Consider the following 20,540-nt stretch of genomic DNA (forward strand, 5'->3'; position numbering starts at 1 on the left):
GAGGCTAGGATATCTAAATTCAATTCTCTAGGTCTCCCATCCGTTTGGTTAATCATGGTTCTATGTAAAAACATATGTAAGTATACACATACCAGTGTGATAGTCCAAATTCATTGTGATAAATAGTATTTTTGGAAGTCAGTCCCAAGTGTCCCCTCATGTGACTCTCTGTGGCCCCAGGGCCCCCCTTGCCCCTCAGACTTTACATTACCACATGAATGGCCGGCTGCAAAGGGCCAGTTCAGCCTCGGACGCCAACAGAAGGCAGGAGATTTGCAATTCAATCTGCTTCTAGTCGGGACAGACCTGTCACCAGTGTGACAGAGGCCGAGGGGGTGGGGGACCACCGCATCACTCCACCATACATCACGCTTTCCTGAGGAGACAGAGGGAAAGTTCAGACATTATGTCAACATTTAAATCATATTAAAAATAATCATTATATCCCCCATCCCCCCAGCCCCCACCCCCCAAAAAAAGGAGCCTTTCCAGCTGATTTTGAACAGTAAACAACTATGAAACACAAAAAATGTTAAGGACAAATTGGAAAATTGCTGTGGCCAAAATAATTTTTAATCAATAAAATATATACAATTAAAAAAATTGTTGAGGCCAGATTGTTATGAGTAAAATGTGATCAACCATTTAAATATAGAGTTAACAGTAAGAGCATAGTTACAATTAAAATAATATAATATAATATATTTCTTAGCTGTAGAATCTATTTTCTTTTTTTAATTAATCTGCAATTTAATAGTATAATTCACATGACATAGTTCAAATATTTTCTAGATATTGTATGAAATATTTTTACAGGTACTATTTTTTTCAATCAAAAGATTTATTGGTTCTTTATAATGTGTAATAGAGCAAATACCCGAAGATGAACCAAGGCTTGTCTCCGAATAAACACACAGAAACGCCCTCTACAGTAAAATGGTCAATGGGTTTCTCAGAGGAATATGTCATTTCCGGTGAATGTGTGCGATTCTTTCCGGGTTCTGTAGCATCATGGCAGCGCCCTTAGGTCTGCACCTGGAGTTTGGGTTTGTACTTATCGCTTTGTTTATAATTCATCGCATTTGCCTCGTGTTCCAGTGGTTACATTAATGCACGTAATGCATAATAACTCTTCAAACCAATTAGACAGAAGCTTTATCGATTGGACCTGGTTGAGTTGTTTCTTTAGCGGTTTAACTGCAGTGATGACAAGAAAACCAGGTTTAAATGATAAAGTAACCTAATAGAGCAGCGCGTGCTGACGGGATTGTCAGAGCTGTCAGTCGTGCAGGTGTCGCGTGCGCTTGACATTTACTAGATTAATTCACTTTCTTAAAATGATAATAATCGATGTTGACGTAAACTCCTTTTGGAGAAGCTTTGTTCTTTATGGAAATTAAGTTTCCTTGTATTTATAAACAAGAATAATTGTTACATCAGTGGTGGATGTTTCAAAGCAACGCAGAGCCAGAGCTTTTCCCCTCATGCATGAGGTTTTTATACATTTTTAAAAAGATTTATCAGATTGTTTTTTTTTTTTTACTTAAAAGGATAGTTCACCCAAAAATGAAAATTCTGTCATCATTTACTCACCCTTAAGTTTTTACTGTATGAAAACCCTGTATGAATTTCTTTCTTCTGCTGAACACAAAAGAAGATATTTTGAAGAATGTTGGTAACCAAACAGTTGATGCCCCCCATATACTTCCACACTATTTTTTTCCATACTATGGAAGTCTCTTCAAAACATATTTATTTTATGTTCAGGAGAAGAAAGAAATTCTAAAAAGTAATTATAATAATTATATAATTATTATTAATTATAAAATATAGTTAACTGAAAAAATGGCAACCTAAAATGTGCTTTGTGTGGTAATATCTAAATTAATTGATTTTATTCAAATAAAAATGCTATTTAACATTACTGAATCAACCTAAATATATTGGCTTACACCAACAAAACTTAAGTTAATAGTAAGATCAGATAGAAGCTCTTTAACGTAACAATTACAAGTTACATCATTTTACAGTGTAGACAGGAAATAATGGGGAAAAAGCAAGAATGGAATTTAGAAAGGTTGCCAGCTGGATTCGAACCATATAAGCTCCACTTCTTAATGTCAGATCATGTACGCTAACTGCTTTTATCACAACCTCTGGTCATTTTTTCAGTGTTTCTGAGGAGAAACGTAGGCTAGGTTTGGAATGGAATGCTAGTGGACTGCTCACTGTCCATTATACACTGAAAACTATATTTTAAAAATTGGATGTAAAAACAGTACAGGTTAACAATAAGCATTTCAATCAGTAGTATGTGATTGTCACACAACCTGATAACATTTTGCACATCACTTCATTGTGCAGTTCAGTTATAATCTTGATTGTGGTTGTGTTGCTTTGATACAGTCTTGTTTTAAAATGTTTTAATTCACTCATGCGGCAACATAATGAGTGAAAAACATGTTGTTAAAAATGGAAAGTTGGGTTGACAGTGCCCTCTGTTTTGACAAGGCCATCAGGTTATACTATGCATACAGAAAAGTTGCATACTGTGCATAGTACATATCGTATATTACAGAAATAAATCTAGTATGCTATTTCGAACATAGCCATAGAGTGACAGAGAATGTCGATTGCATCAGAGTGACAGAAAGGGAAAGCATCTCAAAACAACTCTTGGCCAGAATTCGTCGGGTGCAGAAAAATGTTGCATGTGGCATTCGGTCAAAGTTCTCACTGCTTTTAAGTCGCAACAGAGTCCTATGTGACTGTCTATGGACAGAGGTGGTGTTTGTGAGTGGCCTTTCTGAGGCTGGCACACAGGCTGGCTTCTCTCTGTACCGCTAGGGTACGGGCATCTCGCCAGGCCTGGCGATCTGGAGGACAACTGGGCATTCTCCAGGAGATGTGAGCTCTCTTTATTGGGTCTGCACCTGCTACATGAGTCCTACTCTTACTTCATGTCCCTATCTGTTTTTCCCCCCACTGACATGCACCTTCTCTTGTTCTTACATAGATTTCTGTTACTTACTGAGTTTAACTGTTAAATGATTTTACTGTTAAATTATTTTAGAGATGGGAGAACCTTCACTGAACATTATTATTGTTAAAAGCTCTACCTGTAAAAGGCATTAACAGCATTATGCACTATATGTTTCCTATTTTAGAGGAGGAGCAGAACTTCTGTTTGATGGAGTAAAGAATCATCATGTGACACTCCCTGACCAATCAGATCCCTGTGAGTATGGAAAAATTGACCTCTTCTGTTTGCAAATTCAGGTATTACTGTTACTATTACTCATAAGTGGAACAAACCCCTAACTCTTAATTTTTAAAAGCATATGCTGTGTTCACGCCATTTCATAATTACGTAAATAAATGTCTGTATGCTTTCGAATCGTTCTCGCTGTATTTGATGTCATACATCAATCGGTCTGCACAGTGCCACTTCAAATCAAACATGCCTTAAATCTGCAGTGATCAGGTGGTACAGCGGCCACGTGGTACAAGTTGCAGCTCTCCAAAAAATTATGAATTTACACTTTGTAATTACAAGTTCTACAAGCACATTAAGGCTTTTTACAGTTCAGAATCGTTACGATATTTACGACATGGTGTGCACACACCTATAGCTCACCCAAAAATGAAAATTCTGTCATCATTTACTTGCTTTCATGTCGTTCAAAACTTGTAAGACTTTATTCTGTGGAATGTTTTTGTCCATATAATAATTGGCAGTGGGGTCTAAATATTGTATGGACAAAAAGGAACACAAATTAAGATATTTTTGATAAAATCTAGGAGGTTTCTTAATCACACATAGGCAGCAACATCATTGCACCTTCAGGGCCCAGAAAGGTAGTAAAGACATCGTTAAAATAGTCCACACCACTACAGTGGTTCAACCTTAAAGGAACACTCCACTTTTTTTGAAAATAGGCTAATTTTCCAACTCCCCTAGAGTTAAACAGTTGAGTTTTACCGTTTTCGAATCCATTCAGCCGATCTCCGATTCTGGCGGTACCACTTTTAGCATAGCTTAGCATAGTTCATTGAATCTGATTAGACCGTTAGCATCGCACTTAAAAATGACCAAAGAGTTTTGATATTTTTCCTATTTAAAACTTGACTCTTCTGTAGTTAAATCGTGTACTAAGACCGACGGAAAATAAAAAGTTGTGATTTTCTAGGCTGATATGGCTAGGAACTATACTCTCATTCAGGCGTAATAATCAAGGAACTTTGCTGCCGTTCCATGGCTGCAGCAGTGCAATGATATTACGCAGCGCCTGTGAGCCTCTGCTTGCACAGGGAACGTGCCCTGCAACCATGGAGACGTTTGTGAGAGACGCTGCGTAATATCATTGCACTGCTGCAGCCATGGAACGGCAGCAAAGTTCCTTGATTATTACGCTGGAATGAGAATATAGTTCCTAGCCATATCAGCCTAGAAAATCGCCACTTTTCATTTTCCGCCGGTCTTAGTACACGATGTAACTACAGAAGAGTCAAGTTTTAAATAGGAAAAATATCAAAACTCTTTGGTCATTTTTAAGCGCAATGCTAACGGTCTAATCAGATTCAATGAACTATGCTAAGCTATGCTAAAAGTGGTACCGCCAGAACCAGAGATCGGCTAAATGGATTCGAAAACGGTAAAACTTAACTGTTTAACTCTAGGGGAGTTGGAAAATGAGCCTATTTTCAAAAAAAGTGGAGTGTTCCTTTAATGTTATGAAGCGACGAGAATACTTTTTGTGCGCAAAAACAAAACTAACAACTTTATTCAACAAATTCACGTGGACTATTTTAACGATGTCTTCCTTTCTGGGTCTTGAAAGGTGCAATGACATTGCTGCCTATGTGTGGTTCATTCAGAAACCCTCGGATTTCATCAAACATATCTTAATGTGTGTTCTGAAGATGAACAAAGGTCTTACAGGTTTGGAACGACATGAGGGTGAGTACTTAATGACAGAAATTTAATTTTTGGGTGAACCTGACCTGCACCATTTGTATTAGTGAAGTATACCTCAAATATACCTCAACTTGGTGATGCCAGTAACACAGTGTCTACAGCGGACTTGAGCGGCATTATGCAGCGTGGCAAAATACGATAAGAACCCATTATAATCAGTGTTGTTGTCTACACTGGATACGGCGTGACGCAACACGACAAATCCCCGACAGTAAACTGATGCCTCATTCTATTTCTGATGTACTCCAAGCTCTCGCGTTAAATCTCATAGGAAGGACAAATGCACTTGCAATGGTCGCTTTGTTGAATCCAGTGTAGACAATTTCTAGCTGTTGCAACGCATCAGCAGTCGCATCTTGTGTAGACACAGTGTAAAGCAAACAACCAAGCAATGCCCTGGCAACCACCAAGAACACCTCAGCAACTGCATAGCAATGTAGTAAGAATTATTCAGAATACCTCAGCAACTGCATAACAACACAAGTTTTACACATCAAACGCCTCTCATGTTATCTTCAGACAATGTGAAAATCTAGTTTGTTACTCTTTTCTTAAAGAGTTAAGATTTTGCTCGTGTTCTTTTACATTGACATTCTAAAGATGAAAGAATGTCAATGTAAGATGAAAGATGAAGACTTCTATCAGATGTCAAATGTTTATCACTTTTTCTATTCCAAACCAGTGCTTTACCATTCTCAGCACTGATGACTTAATTAGCTCCAAATATCTCTACCCTTTCTCTACCAATACCAGAGATTCGGATGTAGGATTCACTTATTGGCCTTATGCCCTGCTAGAACTAAAGGATGCCTTTTTTCCCTCTGGTACTCCTATAGAAGAAAGCCACACAAATCATACCAAATTATGTGCCTCTTTCTCCACATCTATCTCTTTTATTCTGCCGTCCCTCTGCCTGATGCCCCTTTCCCATTCGCCTCCTTTCCTCCCCTGACCTCTCAGAGCCCTGGTTCACACGCTTCCCTGGACACCTTTTCTTCCAGCCAGTCCTGCTTTCACTCTGACATAGGGCCAATGGCAAACCAGTGCCGGCCTGCCATCACAAAACGAGTTTTTTCCCCCTCCACCCCTCCCTCAGCAACAATGGAGCTGAGCCCCTTCTCCATACATCCCACCTCCCCCTCAACCACCAACATCTGTGAGCCTCCCTGTGCCCAGCCATTCTTCCCCTAACTGCTCCATTATTGGGCCCCTTTCACTTGTAAATGCAGCCAGTGATACTGTTGATGGATCTTTTATGCCTAGTGCTGGGGTCACAGGAAAGGTATGGAGAATAGAGGGCCAGTAAAGGAGGGAGGGACAATTGTTACAAAGCACTAAGTCCTTTTTGTGTGCAGTCATTTTTTGGGATGCCTGACAGTACAAATGCCTCACTCCTACAAACACCTCGCATTCCTACGGCTTCCTGGTGGGACATTTGGGTGAAAGTGGTAGGATGTTTGGTTGTGGGGGAGTGCTTGTATTGCCCCCTGTATTTAAGCAGAGAGTGGGTAACATGTTCTCTGCCATCTCTGGATTGGAATGCTAGTCATTTGAGAGCCATTAGTGCAAAAGATGGATTGGTAAAGCGAGACCTTATATCCCATGCACAAGTGTTTAGTAGATGATGGTGATATCTACAGAGCAGGGAGGAGATTCCCAAACTTGATCTGACTAATCAGTGTATCAGTAGTTAGGACATCATGTTCCTTAGAGCTTACCACTTTCCACACAAATCTAGTTTGTGGGTTATAGAACCTTACTTTACCTCAACTGGTAAATTCACACAGTTAATGAGTTCTGCAAAGCCAACCCTAGTAACTCAAGAAGGATGATCTGGTTGTTTAGTGGGAGAATCCTTTTAGCATAGATGTGGAAAAACTTTCAGGATTTGCTGAGATTTTTGTGGTGGCATGTCACTTTTCCTTGCTCATGAACAGTGTTCGTCCTTCACTTGGAGTCTGAGTTGTATTGAACAGGACTAGAACTTTTAGTCAAGTGTCCCAGCTCCGGGGTTGCAAACATTGAAATCTATGTGCACTTTGGTGGCCTTGCCAAACAACAGAAGGGTCAAGCTCCATGGAACCGGAGTATCCACGACAACCTGTCCACAAAAGTGGACGGCAGGAGGGAATGTGGCCACAGAGACCTCGCAGAGGCCTAGGGGATGACCTTAGAGCACATTTGAAGCCCATAGTCTGTACGTGTGTTTGTGGGCATGATTTGAGTATGTCACGGATGGCTGGCTATGATTGCTAAGGCTGACACTGACGCTCTACACTAATCTCTCCTAAATTTTCTGTCCACTGGTCCAGACCCTTCTTAGTGATTGATGAGCAGTGCAGAGCCCCCCGCTGCCGGACACACACACATGATCATCATAGAAACGCCAACCCTCATATCCCCTGCAAGATGAATGACTTCATTCCCTCCCACCCAAAGATAGTGGTGATAATGATGATCATCATGAAAAGAGAAGGGAAACGGAGAGAGTTAGCCAGCCACTATGCTACGCAGACGCCGCCACCCTCCCACGCAGGCTTTATCCCAGCATGCACCTGTCTGCGGTGACGCATACTCCCCCCTCCTCCTAGTCGTGTTTTCCCTCGGTTTCTTCCTACCTCACCACAACCTATCCAGTCCTTTTTGTCTTCCATTCTTCCCTTACCGCTACAAAGAAAGGGCGAAAGAAACATTGGGCATCTTGTTGACCCCTCACTCTTTGCTCCTGGCTCACATAAACCACCCTTTGTATAAAGCAGGAGACTTTTGCTTTTTTTCCAAGTTCTCCCAATCAAAGGACTGACGTGGCTGAAAGTGATCACGTCTGTTTTTCGCCCCTGCTTTTGGTACTAGTCAATATTCATTGCAGTAGAGTAGCACTGAGGCAAGCATCACTCTTTTTTATAGGTTCAGGATTGTGGGCTAGCTGAGCTGCAAGGTACAACGATCGTTACACAACTGAAGAGGCTGACAGCGATCCAATTAACCTGAAACAGCCTCTGTTGCTCGACCCCTTCCCCTCGCCGAGAAGCACGCCACACGCTTACAAGCACACACACTTGCATACGTTGGTGCTGACATCTCTGAAAGCTTCAGTTCTGGTGGAAACTTGCCCAGTCAAGAGTATTGTATAGACCCTCGCTCCTGCACCCACTTGCCCTCTTCATTCGTCCTCTTGCTAATTTGTCCTGGTCTAATTATACACGCTTGCATAGCCAGTTAGCTATAGCACAATGGCACTAGCGACTATGTCTTCTGGTCATCATGCGTTCTGAAACCCATCAAGGGTTTCTCAACGGTTCTCTGGTTCTAGTAACCATTGCCCACCTGGGACCTTATATGTTCCTCTACTTGAATTGAGATGTGTTAGTTAAACCGCCACACAGAGAGTGTGAGAGGATGGCGTTCGGTGTTAAATGTTGCCAAACACCTCAGTTAATGGTCCTCCTTTAAAAAAAACTTTCCCTTATCGGATTTATTGCCAATATCTATTCTGACATGCATAAGAAAACCCACAGACATTGCCAGCTATCCTGTAATGCACCTTCAAATATGTCTTAGGATTATATGAAATGAAATTGCATTGAAGTCTTGTGATTTATATTTTCATCCTATTTATTTCCAAGGATTCAGGAAAGTTCTAAAGGTTGTTGTGTGTGTTTTTTTTTTTAACACAAGGATTAAATGTATTGCACAGGAATCATCAGCAGTATGGATGTTATGCAGGTGATTCTACCCATGTGTTCAGATAGGGTGGGCAGTGCGGTAGTTATTTTTGATGTTTTTCAAAGCTCCATCTCTGATGTCACATTTCCAATAAGTGTAATGGCTTTTCATATGGACAAACTAGTGATCTTCAAGAATATAAAATTCGGAAAATGCGCAGTTTGCGCACACAGCCTTATATCAACCACAGCAAACTCGCAAACAATAAATTCAAACTCCTCCCCAGATCAAATGGAAACATCTCTCTTTTTTCCATCTTTCTCTCCCCCTCTTACTCACTCTTTCTCCGTCTTTGTCTCCACCACCCCTCTGAGCCGGAAACTGGTATGTTCCAGAAATGGATGCTGATGATACAGTGTTGATGTTGGACATTCCGTTTTCTCCGCCATGTTGGGCAGCGGAGCTTTATTGCTCACACACGCATGTACAGATATAACAACAATTATCATCCATCGTCACATGCTAGAATTATCACAGAACACACAACACACATATTGAAGACTAAACTTCATTGCCCTTCCATTAGTGAAATGACAACCAATACCTTTGATTGGATAATATTTACATTGCTTTGCAACAACACCCACCATGCACCAAGACATTCTAAGCTAAATTTTGTAATTTACGATACGTTTTTGTTTTTGCTTATCATAGGCGTACAAACACTGGCTTCTAGCACATTTTGTTTTCATGGGGGGGTGCAGACATCCTAGATTTCATTTGAATTCACATTGGCGCCCTGGGTTTATATCCATCAATCATCACCCCGCCTCCCCAGATATACGGCATTTCGGTGCTAACCTTCTTTATTGTAAAACCTACCTATTCCAGTCACGTTTACCTGGCCAGTGCTTTCAGGCTGATACGGCTACAGTTAATGGCATCTCTGTGTTTACGAATCTGAATTTAATCGGCATTACTGCTGTACTACTTTCAATGGTGCACTCAAAATGACAAGTCTATTCTTGATACACCTCCGTTAAGCCTCCCCCACCTTGCGTTCGAGGCTCTGTCGCGTCACATCGACCGTGGGGCTGGCTCACTGAACTCTGACCAGTGAACTTTGACCTCTGTGGTACTCTTATAGGGGACATGAAGCAGCTGCTGGCGTGGATCCGAGGGAACATGCTGAAGGAGCGCCCAGAGCTCTTTATGCAGGGCGACACTGTGTAAGTATACACACGCAGATGCACAGTAAATACATTACCGATGCAGGATGATGCTCAGACAAACGTACACACGCGCTGTAGACACACTCGTCATAAATGCAGTGCTACGTGTTTACTGCAGATTCGCCGTGAGGTCAAGGAGGTAGAATCACACCACATTCCCTTTTGTGATTTGGCCAGTGACGATAAAATACTTCACTTTCTTTAAGACATCAGGTATAAGAAATTATCCTTTCTTCCTCAGCCCTGAAAAACTAAACAGTGAATGGATTATTTTTTTTTGTTTTTGTTTTTTAAATTCTGATGATAATGATGATGCTTTAGCAAAATTTTAAGAGAGAGAATTATCATAAATGACCCTTATTGCAATTACCAGCATGGACTGCTAACTGAAAATAATGAAACTCGTGGATAACTGCAGTAAACCTCTGATTCACAGTGTAGTCTTCAATGGTGTACAAACCTCACTGTTGACTGTTTAGCCGTGAGGGGCCACCACTTCACCTACATTAGCACCTCGTACTTCAAACATAAAATAAAATACAAAACATAAAATTCCCTTTTTTTCTTTTTGTCATTGGCAGGTGTTAATGGTTGGAAACAAGGAAAATCCAAAGTGATATTACTGTGTTATATTATATATATAATGCTGTATTGTGTTATATTGTATTGATTTCTGTAATTATAAATATTGTGGTAATCTTTGTGAGTGGTTGTTCTATGCATAGTCTTCATTGTGTTTCATCTTGCACGTGTATGTATATACGAGAGAAGCTCATTCAGTTAATGAACTGCGGATGCAAGGGTCTTAGAAAACCGCAGCACTGGCGATTTTCATTGTGTATAAACAGGCTGCGTTATATTATCAGAGAGCTGCTTTACTGTCATGTTTTAGTGTAGCTCACATCACTTACATGAGCTCTTCTTTTTGACACACACAGTAGACCTGGGATTCTCGTATTGATTAACGATGCAGACTGGGAACTGATGGTAAGACTGTGTGTGTATGTTTGTGCGTGTGTGTACAGTTCCTCAATCACTCCATCCACTCCATTTTAATGACATGCTCATTTTAGGTCCAGTGTCAGCTTCTCTTCATTCATCTAATGTACATAAAGGTTGTGCTGGGTTGTTCTTTCAGGAAAACATGTATTGGCATCAGACCGTAATTTAAAGTAACACAATCAATTGAAAAAATTCAATGCCTCAACAACTGTCAATGATGACTAAAACCTGCAAATCAAGTGTTGATTCAAAGCTGCAAATCTTTTTAATGATTTCTACAATTTAAAATGAATATACTTTTTTCTGTCTATACATTAGTTTTTGAAAGATGATATTTATGAACAAATTTATTTATTTATTTATTTATTTTTTGTGTGTGTGCATCCATATCCCTTACAGGGTGAACTGGAATACCAGCTTCAGGACCAGGATAACGTTGTCTTTATCTCTACACTTCATGGAGGCTAACTGACTCTAAAAGAAGCACCACACCCATACAGAAGCCCCTCCACCCTTCAAAAGGTCAAATATCAGATGATCCATTAACACGCCATAGGTGGCCGCTTTCAATCCCAGCTGTGGCCTTTTCGACCAATCCGGTGAAAATTCTTATTTTGGTTTTAAGTCCAATAAAACATAACATCACCGGGAATCTGGCTGCCGAGGGATATTCGCTGTCCCCTGTACCTTATAGGAGCGTGGCGGGGTTACGATGGGGAGCAAGGGCTCATTAGGAAGGTCACTCTGTCTAGCCAGTGTCCAGATGGATTCTCCTGAGACATGATGGACCGGTTGCCCCATGTCAAATGGCTCCGTTATAATTTTCATTAATTTTCTGGTTGATGCCTTTAGAGTTGTCAGTTGTATGTTTACTATGGAAGTCCATATATTTTTATTTTTATTTTATTTTTTATCTGAACTAATAAATATTTTGCAAGTATTTCCACAATATTGTTTTATTTGCACCTATGTGATTTTAAATGTAGTGCAATAAAGTATTTAAATAAAGATATTTCTGCAGTCCAGTATGTATTAATGTTTTATATTTGTCATAAGCTTAGCAGGTTGATTATTTGATATTAAATATTTATGTGAGGATGAGAGGATTTTATTACATTCCTGCACTTCTTGTAGACTGCTATAGTATACCTGAAAGTAGTCCCAATTCTAAATATTATTTTGAAGCTTTGTGACGACCCATTCCTTTAGCATATCACATCGTACAGAAAATAATGACACTTCTCTAGTCAAATGACGCATTATCTTTTATGTTTGATTTACTTATACTTCCTTGGGTTCATCTAGTCTATAGAATATTCATTAGAATAAACTAGGCTATGATGGCGGGAGGTCGAGCACAAATCTCTTTTGGCTGAAGACTTGATTTGCAACGGAAACCCGTATGATAATAGTAACACTATAATACAGATGCTAATGATGTCGAGGGAAAAATGCGTCATGTCAGTATTGGTGTGTGTGTGGGGGGGGAGGGGGGAGTAAAAGGGGGAAAACGGGTAAACATGCTTCTCCTGCAGTGTGACCTGTTGGGAAGCCATGAGTCAATTTCGTTTTTATTAAAGACAAGATTAAGATGATCCACACTTTAATTTTGGTTTATTTTTCAATAGATCTACGTTATTTATAGGGATGATTAGGCTACTACTTATTTTTTAACGTGTTTGTTTTGGTTTTTAGCATAACGGACAAAATATTATATTACTAAATATAGGCTATTATAAATTGTATATTTTTGTCCTAATTCCAGTAGCATAATTCAGAAAAATTAGTTAAAAACTGGTCTATTTTTTCGTTTGTTTATATTCTAAGAGTGCAGTTTAGGCTAAAATAAGCCTAGTGCGAAGTGAACATTATAAAGATGCAGGAGATTTAACACAAATGTAACCGTTTATACTTTGTTCTATTAATTGCACACTAAGGTATGTTGAGGCTATTTTTATATTTCACCGTCGTGTTTTATATATTACACCCTATGTTACTGTTACACGTTTTTAACGATACAACTATTAGCCTAATTAATTTCCAGAAATATTAACACATCAAACTACAAGCTGTACGAATATGTAACATTATATAGAAAGGCTAGATCGTATAACAACGTCAAAAGTAACAATTTAAATTACTTAGCTTGTCTTTAATAAATTAATGGTTTAAACTATTGACGACGAGATTATAGGGCCTACACCGATTTTACAAAATGGAGCTCGGTAAGCCATTTTCCTCAACAAAAGTAAAAATAAATAAATAAATAATAACACCAAAAACTAGTGTTGATATCGTATCCAAAGCATATAAAATATATTTCTATAAATGGTAGTTTACAGTGCGAATTATGGCTTGTTATTCTGTCAAGGCCTAACATTTTATTTTTTTAATTTTTATTATTAATATTAGGCTATTTTTTTCCACACTCATTCAAAATCATGATTTCTCGTTCACTCAATCTATAATTCTTTGTTTCTCGTTTTATAGCCTATCAAATAAACCATTTTTGTGTTGAGACTTTAGTATGTTCAGGCCTGAAACTATAATGCTAGCTATAAATAAAGTAAACATTGGCTACTGAATGTTTACCTCTCGTTTGAATCCACCAGTCCATCAGGAAATGATCGTATAGCCTACATTTTACAATTAGCATTAGCTATATATACACTTTTCTTTCTTTTCTTTCTTTTTTTTTTTTTTTTGGAAACCCGTGCTTCCGTCGCAGCTGGTTTACTCAACGGTCAGACATCGATAACCGTTAGAAGTGCGCCATCGGCAGGCAAGGCAATAGCATTTTTCAAAAACGTATCAACACATCAGCGACAGAAAAAAAATACCAACGACATTTTTAGACATGTAACGTTATAGCCAATATGCCTATTCGGTTTTATTTTATTTAAAATGTATTTACAAACTGAAATCTAGAACATTTTGAAACCCGGGAGGGGGAAACTGGCTACTTCTTATGATTTAATTTTAATTATTTTATTTTTTTTTCTCTAAAACAGTCAATATAGGCCTCCTCTGCGTAAACCTTTAAGTTTGGCCTTAGTCAGTGTTTAAAATCTTTAAATTGCTATTTCGTAAATGCGTGTAACAAAACGTTTGTCTGGTTTCTACTGTTAGGCTAATAAATTATGCTGATATTAGGCTATTCAAAGATTGCCTAATTCAAAGAACTTGTGGGCCCAGCAGGCCTTTTATTTAACTTTAATCCACAAAAGATTAAGTTTATGGTCAAATAAAAGATTAGACTGAAATGAGTGGTATGGTGACCATGTGTTTCTAATTACCGGTTATATTTTGAATGATTCCTTTTGGTTTCTCAACCACACGTGGTGCAGGTGCAAAGGTTTAATTCGCCCTCAAGTCAGTGCTTCCAAATCAAACAAAATCCCGTAGGGGCGTTGTACATTTTTGGTTTTTGTTGTCAAAAACGTCACTGAAACTACTTTGTAGTGTAATTAGCAGTTTATTGATTCAGCAAGTGGAACGTATAGTTACCAATACAATCAATCGACTGTCTGAAATGGAATATCAAATCAAGGCAAAACAACTATTTACCGACAGCTGCCCGCTGTTAAACTGCATTTAGCCAAATGATTAAAGAAAATTCAAAATCACCTTAAATTGATTTTTAGTGTTAGTCCTGGAGAATCAGGCAGATGCCAACACACACACTTTTTTTTTTTTTTTTTTTTTTTTTGCCTGACTCTGTCTCTGTTACAGTTGAAACACACAGAGAAATCTGTAAAATGCCAAAGTAAATAAAGACAGTAGCCTAACCAAAAACATTTGCCTATTTGGAGTGATGCAACAACGAAAATGAATTCTGTAAATGGCGTTTTAGTTCACTTCGTTTGATGAAAAAGTCCTTCACCATGCAGCTTTGGGCAAAAGATGGCAGTCTCAGTGAATGGGAAACTCAAGCATGCTCAAAGCATTTTCCCACCATGCTTTTATAATCAGCGTGACTTTTTATTAATTTACCATTCACAAAAGCACACCTAAATACTATCATGAACAAAACATATCAGAAGTCTTGCAGTCAACGAATTTCGTTTGGGAAATTGTTTAAATATATCATTTGAGTAGCTTAAGCAACATTCAAATAACCGTTGCTGTTATACAGCCTTTTTTCGTTTTAGCGAAAATAAACAATATTAAATTTCCCAGACGAATATGATCAAGGATGCGAATGCATCAAACAAAAGTATTTGGATTGTAATTTATTGCATTTTTTTAAGGAACATTAATTCAAAGTTATGTGAGTAAAGTAAAATAATCGTCCCTGTATCATATAGCCTAATGAGCGTCTTACCTTTTGCGAAACTTTACGAAAATGAATATTTAGTGTAGCTACAGTAGAAGCAGACAGCAGGGCCTATATGTCCTCCAGAACGAAGATGTTGAATCTCCAGCAACAGATGTCCAGGCACAATTCTTGGATTTAAATTATATTTTACAAGAATTGCGTTTGGACAATCAATCTCTGGGACCCTTTGAAAGGGATAATTTGGTCACAACACACATAAAAAACTAGAACATTTAAATATTCCAAGTTTAAACCAAAATACTAGGCTATCTGAAATCTCCCATTTTGTTCCTGTGGCTGTTGGGCCTAGTAGATTTTCCCACAAAATATCATTATAGTATAAGACTGTATAGTTCCGCATTATCTATACTTTGAATTCCTGTATTTTACTTTAAAAAGACAAAAGTATATCGGGTTGTTTGTGGTAACGTAAACCGACAAACTGACGTTAGTTTGGCTAGCTCTGATGTACATTTTAGGCTACCTCAGGATTAACGAACGATTTCTGTTTTCTTAATTTAAAAACTTGGTCTTTCATTACAGAAAAATAATAAACTCGGGTTCTATAAACCTATAAACTACAAACTTCATTTTAATTTAAACCATAATTAAATTTAAACTTCGAAATCATTCTGTCTTCCTTTTAGAAAACCTTTCCTTTAAGAGGGTTAAAAGTTTGACGCTCTTTCAGTGCGCTTGTTAAAAAATTTGCATAAACCACACAGAATGCAAAATCTCAGCTCAACGCATAAGAACAAGAAACATTTTTGAAAAAAAGAAATAAAATAAAATCAGCTAAAGAGCAGTTTTGTAAAGTCCTGCTTGTTACAGAAGCAGCTCTTCGCCATTTCTGCACCTGTAAGGGCGCACATCCTTGTAGTTCCACCTCTCGACATCAAGCAATATCATCATCTGATATTGGCAAAGACCGAAAAACTAACAAAAACCATTTCCAGTCGAACCATTTCGATACTTTTGTTGCCCGTAGTATGATGATGTTATAGCAAAGCCTCTTCGTACAACGCAATTGAGATGAAAATGCAAGGAAGCCTCTGTCCTGTGCGCGCGAGCGCTGTATCCTCACTAACGCAAGCGGAGAAAATGGTCAAATGCAAGAAGGAGGGATGCGCTGAGTCGCTCGAAGAGTCCGCACGCCCTCAGCAATGCCTTGATGGGACGGTTCTTATGGAATGGCACAGACTATCACGTTCCTATGAAGGCTTTTCTCAGGCTCTCGTAACAATACCGGTGTTGCCACGACGAACGGCGAGAGGGAGTGGGGATGATCTTCGCTTGGTACTGAATTTGAATAACACCATGGGGTGATAAATGTCCATTGTGCTGTAGAAGTAATGAATCTCCACTGTCTTCTATTGCACACAAGCCAGCAGCTGCGAGAGAGGGACCAGCAGCCTCTTAAAGACACAACAGCCCCATTTTCTCCTCAACAGTGATCACAATCCATACACTGTTTATTCTGTTTACACACACTGCATGACGTTTGTTTTCTGGACACCTTTTACTTGGGTGAGGAAAGCTAGTACAACGCTGTAACCAGGCACTTACGTAAAATACACAACCACTTGATCATTTTAAAACAAATGGAATGTCTTACATAAAACGAGAAAAAAAGAATAGCCTAATAATTAGGCTATAACAACAACAATAAAAATGATTATGTTTGTTGTTGTTATTTTTTAGAAGTTTAAAGGCATTTTACTGCAAAGAAAGAGTTTGCTGAACTAAAAGAAAACTAATATGAAGTAGTAGCCTATAGGCTGTCCTAAAATCCATGGTTTATATTATCTATTGTATCCTAATGAAGTTTAATAAAAAACGCGATTTTTCTCGCCACTGCCATGAAGAATTATAAATAAGCTATCTTTACGTAGCAACTAAATGTAGCCTATATAAATAGAATATAGACCTATTTAAGCTACTTGAGAGGTGACATCACTGCATATTTTGGGTGACAAAAATTAGCATTTGACTGTTTTTTTGTTTTTCAATCCAAGTTTGTCTGCTTGTCTATAGGCTATCTGTGAATAAATCATACAAGTTAGGCCTGTTAGTTTTGTGGGATTGGCTACAGTCTAAATGCATATAAATTTCTCTAAAGGCCTAAAAATGTTACATAGCGTATCATTTATTTTACTTAAAAATCAACTCCATAAACGTTTTCCTATGACAATATAGATATAAACCTATTTTACTACACTGTTTTACCTCAGACAGCGCGAGAACACCGCGTTTTTCTTTCTTTTTTCCTTTTTTTTGTTTTTTTGTTTTAGTGTTTTAGTGTGTTGTTTCTAGTGTGGATTTGATAAGCTGGTGTTTCTGGTGAGGTAGGCCTACCTGAAAGAGAAATGTTTGGTTATTTACTACTTGTACCCCTCAACCTAGCCTTCAAATTTGAGCAAAGTACTAACATATCCAAAACATATAGGCTAATTTAAATGAACTCCCGCTCGAGCGTTCATCCCAGCAGCGTGACTAGCGCGAGCTGAAAGATCCCCTCGCTGTCCTTTTTCTCCTAATAAATCATGGCCTAACTCCCGCCTCCCGAGCACTGCTCCTCCCTCTTAAAGTGAAACTATTTTATCCTTTCATCTGTCTCTCTGAAGTAAGCGAGTTAACCTCCTCTTCAGTTCCGCGGGGTGTCTTGCCCGCGTGCAATCCATTGCTCATTTGGCGCTAAAAGAGTCTTTCCCGCTGCCGCCTTTTCACAGGCGCTTCACGAGCGTCAATCCTGAGTGCCTACTTGAGAGGGTTAATCGCTATCCACAGAAATAATACTCATTTAATAGAAGTATTAATGGAACCCCATTGGCGTTTAGACTTAATTTATGGCTTTTGTGTAGTTTAAAGAAGATGTTTATACTTTTGATTACATTTTAAAGAGAAAGTCGGTGCTAGCTGACGCACTAGCTAGCTGCGAATGTTAGAAAAAAGGTTCAATGGGGTTTTTCTAGTAATAAAGTATGTTTTAACAGCTGCTTAATTCATAAAATTTGTAGAAATAGATTATAAATTAAATAGATAAATAATAAATAAATAAATGTATACATTTGTAGAACAGAAATTCATGAAACTAAATGAATTAAATAAAACTAAATCTATAAAATGATAATGGGAACCCCTAAACTGTTCTATATGCGCTTGACAGATCCCTTTCTAAGAATTTTAGGGGTTATTTGTGAAAGTCAGTTTATACAAGTCTTACCTACAAAACTAAAAAGCTGTTTAACATTTACAACTGTTCAGTTCACTGCATAAATGATAACTTTGTGTGATGACATTCAATTTATGAAAACAATATGAAACAGAAATGCATTTAATTGTAGATAATTGGAAAATTGTACTTTTAAACTCAACTGCTATGCTATATATAGACTTTTTGAAAAAAATGTCTGAAGTTTTTTGCATTGTTGTACTCAACAAATTTGAAACTCAGAAGCAACACACCTCTAGCAGGGAGAAAAGTACACAAAACTCAAGTTGCCCAGTGGGCCAGCTGGGCAGGATATTGTCAAGTCATGCACATCAGGACAGTGGGAAACATTGATTTGTTTTGGCACTGTGCTTTCCCTATTCACAGATAAATGTTTAACCCAGAAGCTGAAAGGAGCAGTGGGGGAGAGGAGTCCAGATCCACGGGGTAGGCAATGAAACTGCCCCTCTGAGGAAGGGAGGAGGAGGGGGAACAATGGACCAGGGAGAATTCTGAAATAAGCCTCACCAGATGAAAACATCTCAAGCGCGCTATATACGCTAAGCAGGACAGGCTGGATCAATGTACACCTCCGACCATCTGTGGAAAGATGCTTATATGGGATTATGAGCTACAGAAATTTTTTACAGTTTTTATGCATCGGCTGTAAATTACCATAAAGGACAATTTGTTCGCTTTCATTCTCTTATTGACATTTTCCACTTGTGTTTATTTATTGAAGGCCTAATTCAGCCAACACTTTACATAACAAGCTGAAGTGGTCTAAATTAACTATAACTGTAAATCACACCTAATGTGTTTGATGATGAAATGTTTTGTGTTTCTCAACAATACTTTTTTGCTCTGGAAAGTATGATGATTGCTGTATTTCAGATTTGGTATTTGTGTGGGTGCCAGTGTGTTTATCTGGGTGACTGAAATTGAAGTTGTCGCATTTAACTTATGCATCTAAAAAGGCTCAATGTTGTTTCCAATAAAACAATATTCTTCGTGCCATTATTATCACAGTTTATATTTCATTGCTCGCCATTGGCTTTATTCTATCACAACTGCATTATAGATTTTCTTCACATAAGTGCAATCTATAAATAGTATAGAGTATCTGCCTGGGCAGGATATATTATAGAACAAAACGATACAAACAACAGCCCCAAGATATCTTCTACATTGACCATCTTTATGACATCAATAATTTCATGAGAAACGTCAATTCCTCAATGGATTTGCGGTAGTTTTTTTAGTGAAAAGCTTCATTTTTACAATATCAGATTTGAAACACTGAGTGATGTTTTCACTGTTAGATGAAAAATAGTTAATTAATAAGATACTGTAGTTAATTAGCTAATATGCTGTTCTCATACACTTTATGCCACTTTATGCCACTCTGGTAGGGAAGTGTCATTATTATGCTCACACTAGGTTTAGAGGGTTTTTAAAAGCCCCTGTCTTGTACAACTTGTGTTACATACATGAAAGAAAACGGGATGAATTAGAGGTGATATTACTTTTCAAAATAATTAGACCTATATATTAAATCCCAGACTTACATTAAAACAGGGACTTAAGCCATATCTGTACAGTATGCACTATTAAGTTTTTTAAATGTTTTCTAAAAGAAGTCTTTTATGCTCACCTGCATTTATTTGATCAAAATACAGTAAGAACAGTAATATTGTAAACTATTATTACAAAAGAGAACTGTAAACAGAAAAGAACTTGAATATATTCAAATAGAATATATTCAATATAAATGTAATTTATTCATGTGATGTAAAAGCTGAATTTTCAGCATCATTATTCCAGTCTTCAGTGTCACATGATCCTCAGAAATTTGCTGCCCAAGAAACATTTCTGATTATTATCACTGTTGAAAACAGTTGTGCTGCTTCGTATTTTTATGGAAACCATGATACATTTGTTTTAGGATTCTTTGATGAATAGAAAGTTCAAAAGAACAGCATTTGATTTGATTTTTTTTTAACTATGTAAGTTTCCATTCCAGTTTTCATTTTCTTTATCATATTTTATAGTGAAATAATAAAATAAATAAAACATAAAAGTATAAATTGAATGTTTATTATAATATTGTACAAAATATAACACTTTAAGATG

General features: G+C 37.9%; 1 protein-coding gene across 2 annotated transcripts; it reads left to right on the plus strand.

Moving 5' to 3' along the window:
- Positions 1 to 1,000: 1,000 nt before the first annotated feature.
- On the plus strand, positions 1,001 to 11,897 carry urm1 (ubiquitin related modifier 1). 2 transcript variants are annotated; one of them, XM_067398228.1, is made up of 5 exons: positions 1,001 to 1,046; positions 3,168 to 3,238; positions 9,792 to 9,873; positions 10,815 to 10,863; positions 11,278 to 11,897. In XM_067398228.1, exons 1-5 carry the CDS (start codon positions 1,012 to 1,014, stop codon positions 11,344 to 11,346), a joined length of 306 nt encoding a protein of 101 aa, XP_067254329.1. In that variant the 5' UTR covers positions 1,001 to 1,011; the 3' UTR covers positions 11,347 to 11,897. The 2 variants fall into 2 exon arrangements, with proteins under 2 accessions (XP_067254329.1, XP_067254330.1); XM_067398229.1 differs by lacking the exon at positions 10,815 to 10,863.
- The last annotated feature ends 8,643 nt before the right edge of the window (positions 11,898 to 20,540 follow it).

Source organism: Chanodichthys erythropterus, chromosome 10 (assembly GCF_024489055.1).
Source record: "Chanodichthys erythropterus isolate Z2021 chromosome 10, ASM2448905v1, whole genome shotgun sequence".
In the NCBI taxonomy this organism is placed as follows: Eukaryota; Metazoa; Chordata; class Actinopteri; order Cypriniformes; family Xenocyprididae; genus Chanodichthys; species Chanodichthys erythropterus.

Coding starts and splice junctions, on each gene's coding strand:
- urm1 (XM_067398228.1), top strand. CDS start 1,012: ATGGCAGCGCCCTTAGGTCTGCACCTGGAGTTTGG. Junction 3,239..9,791: donor CCCTGACCAATCAGATCCCT/GTGAGTATGGAA, acceptor GTACTCTTATAG/GGGACATGAAGCAGCTGCTG. Junction 9,874..10,814: donor TTTATGCAGGGCGACACTGT/GTAAGTATACAC, acceptor TGACACACACAG/TAGACCTGGGATTCTCGTAT.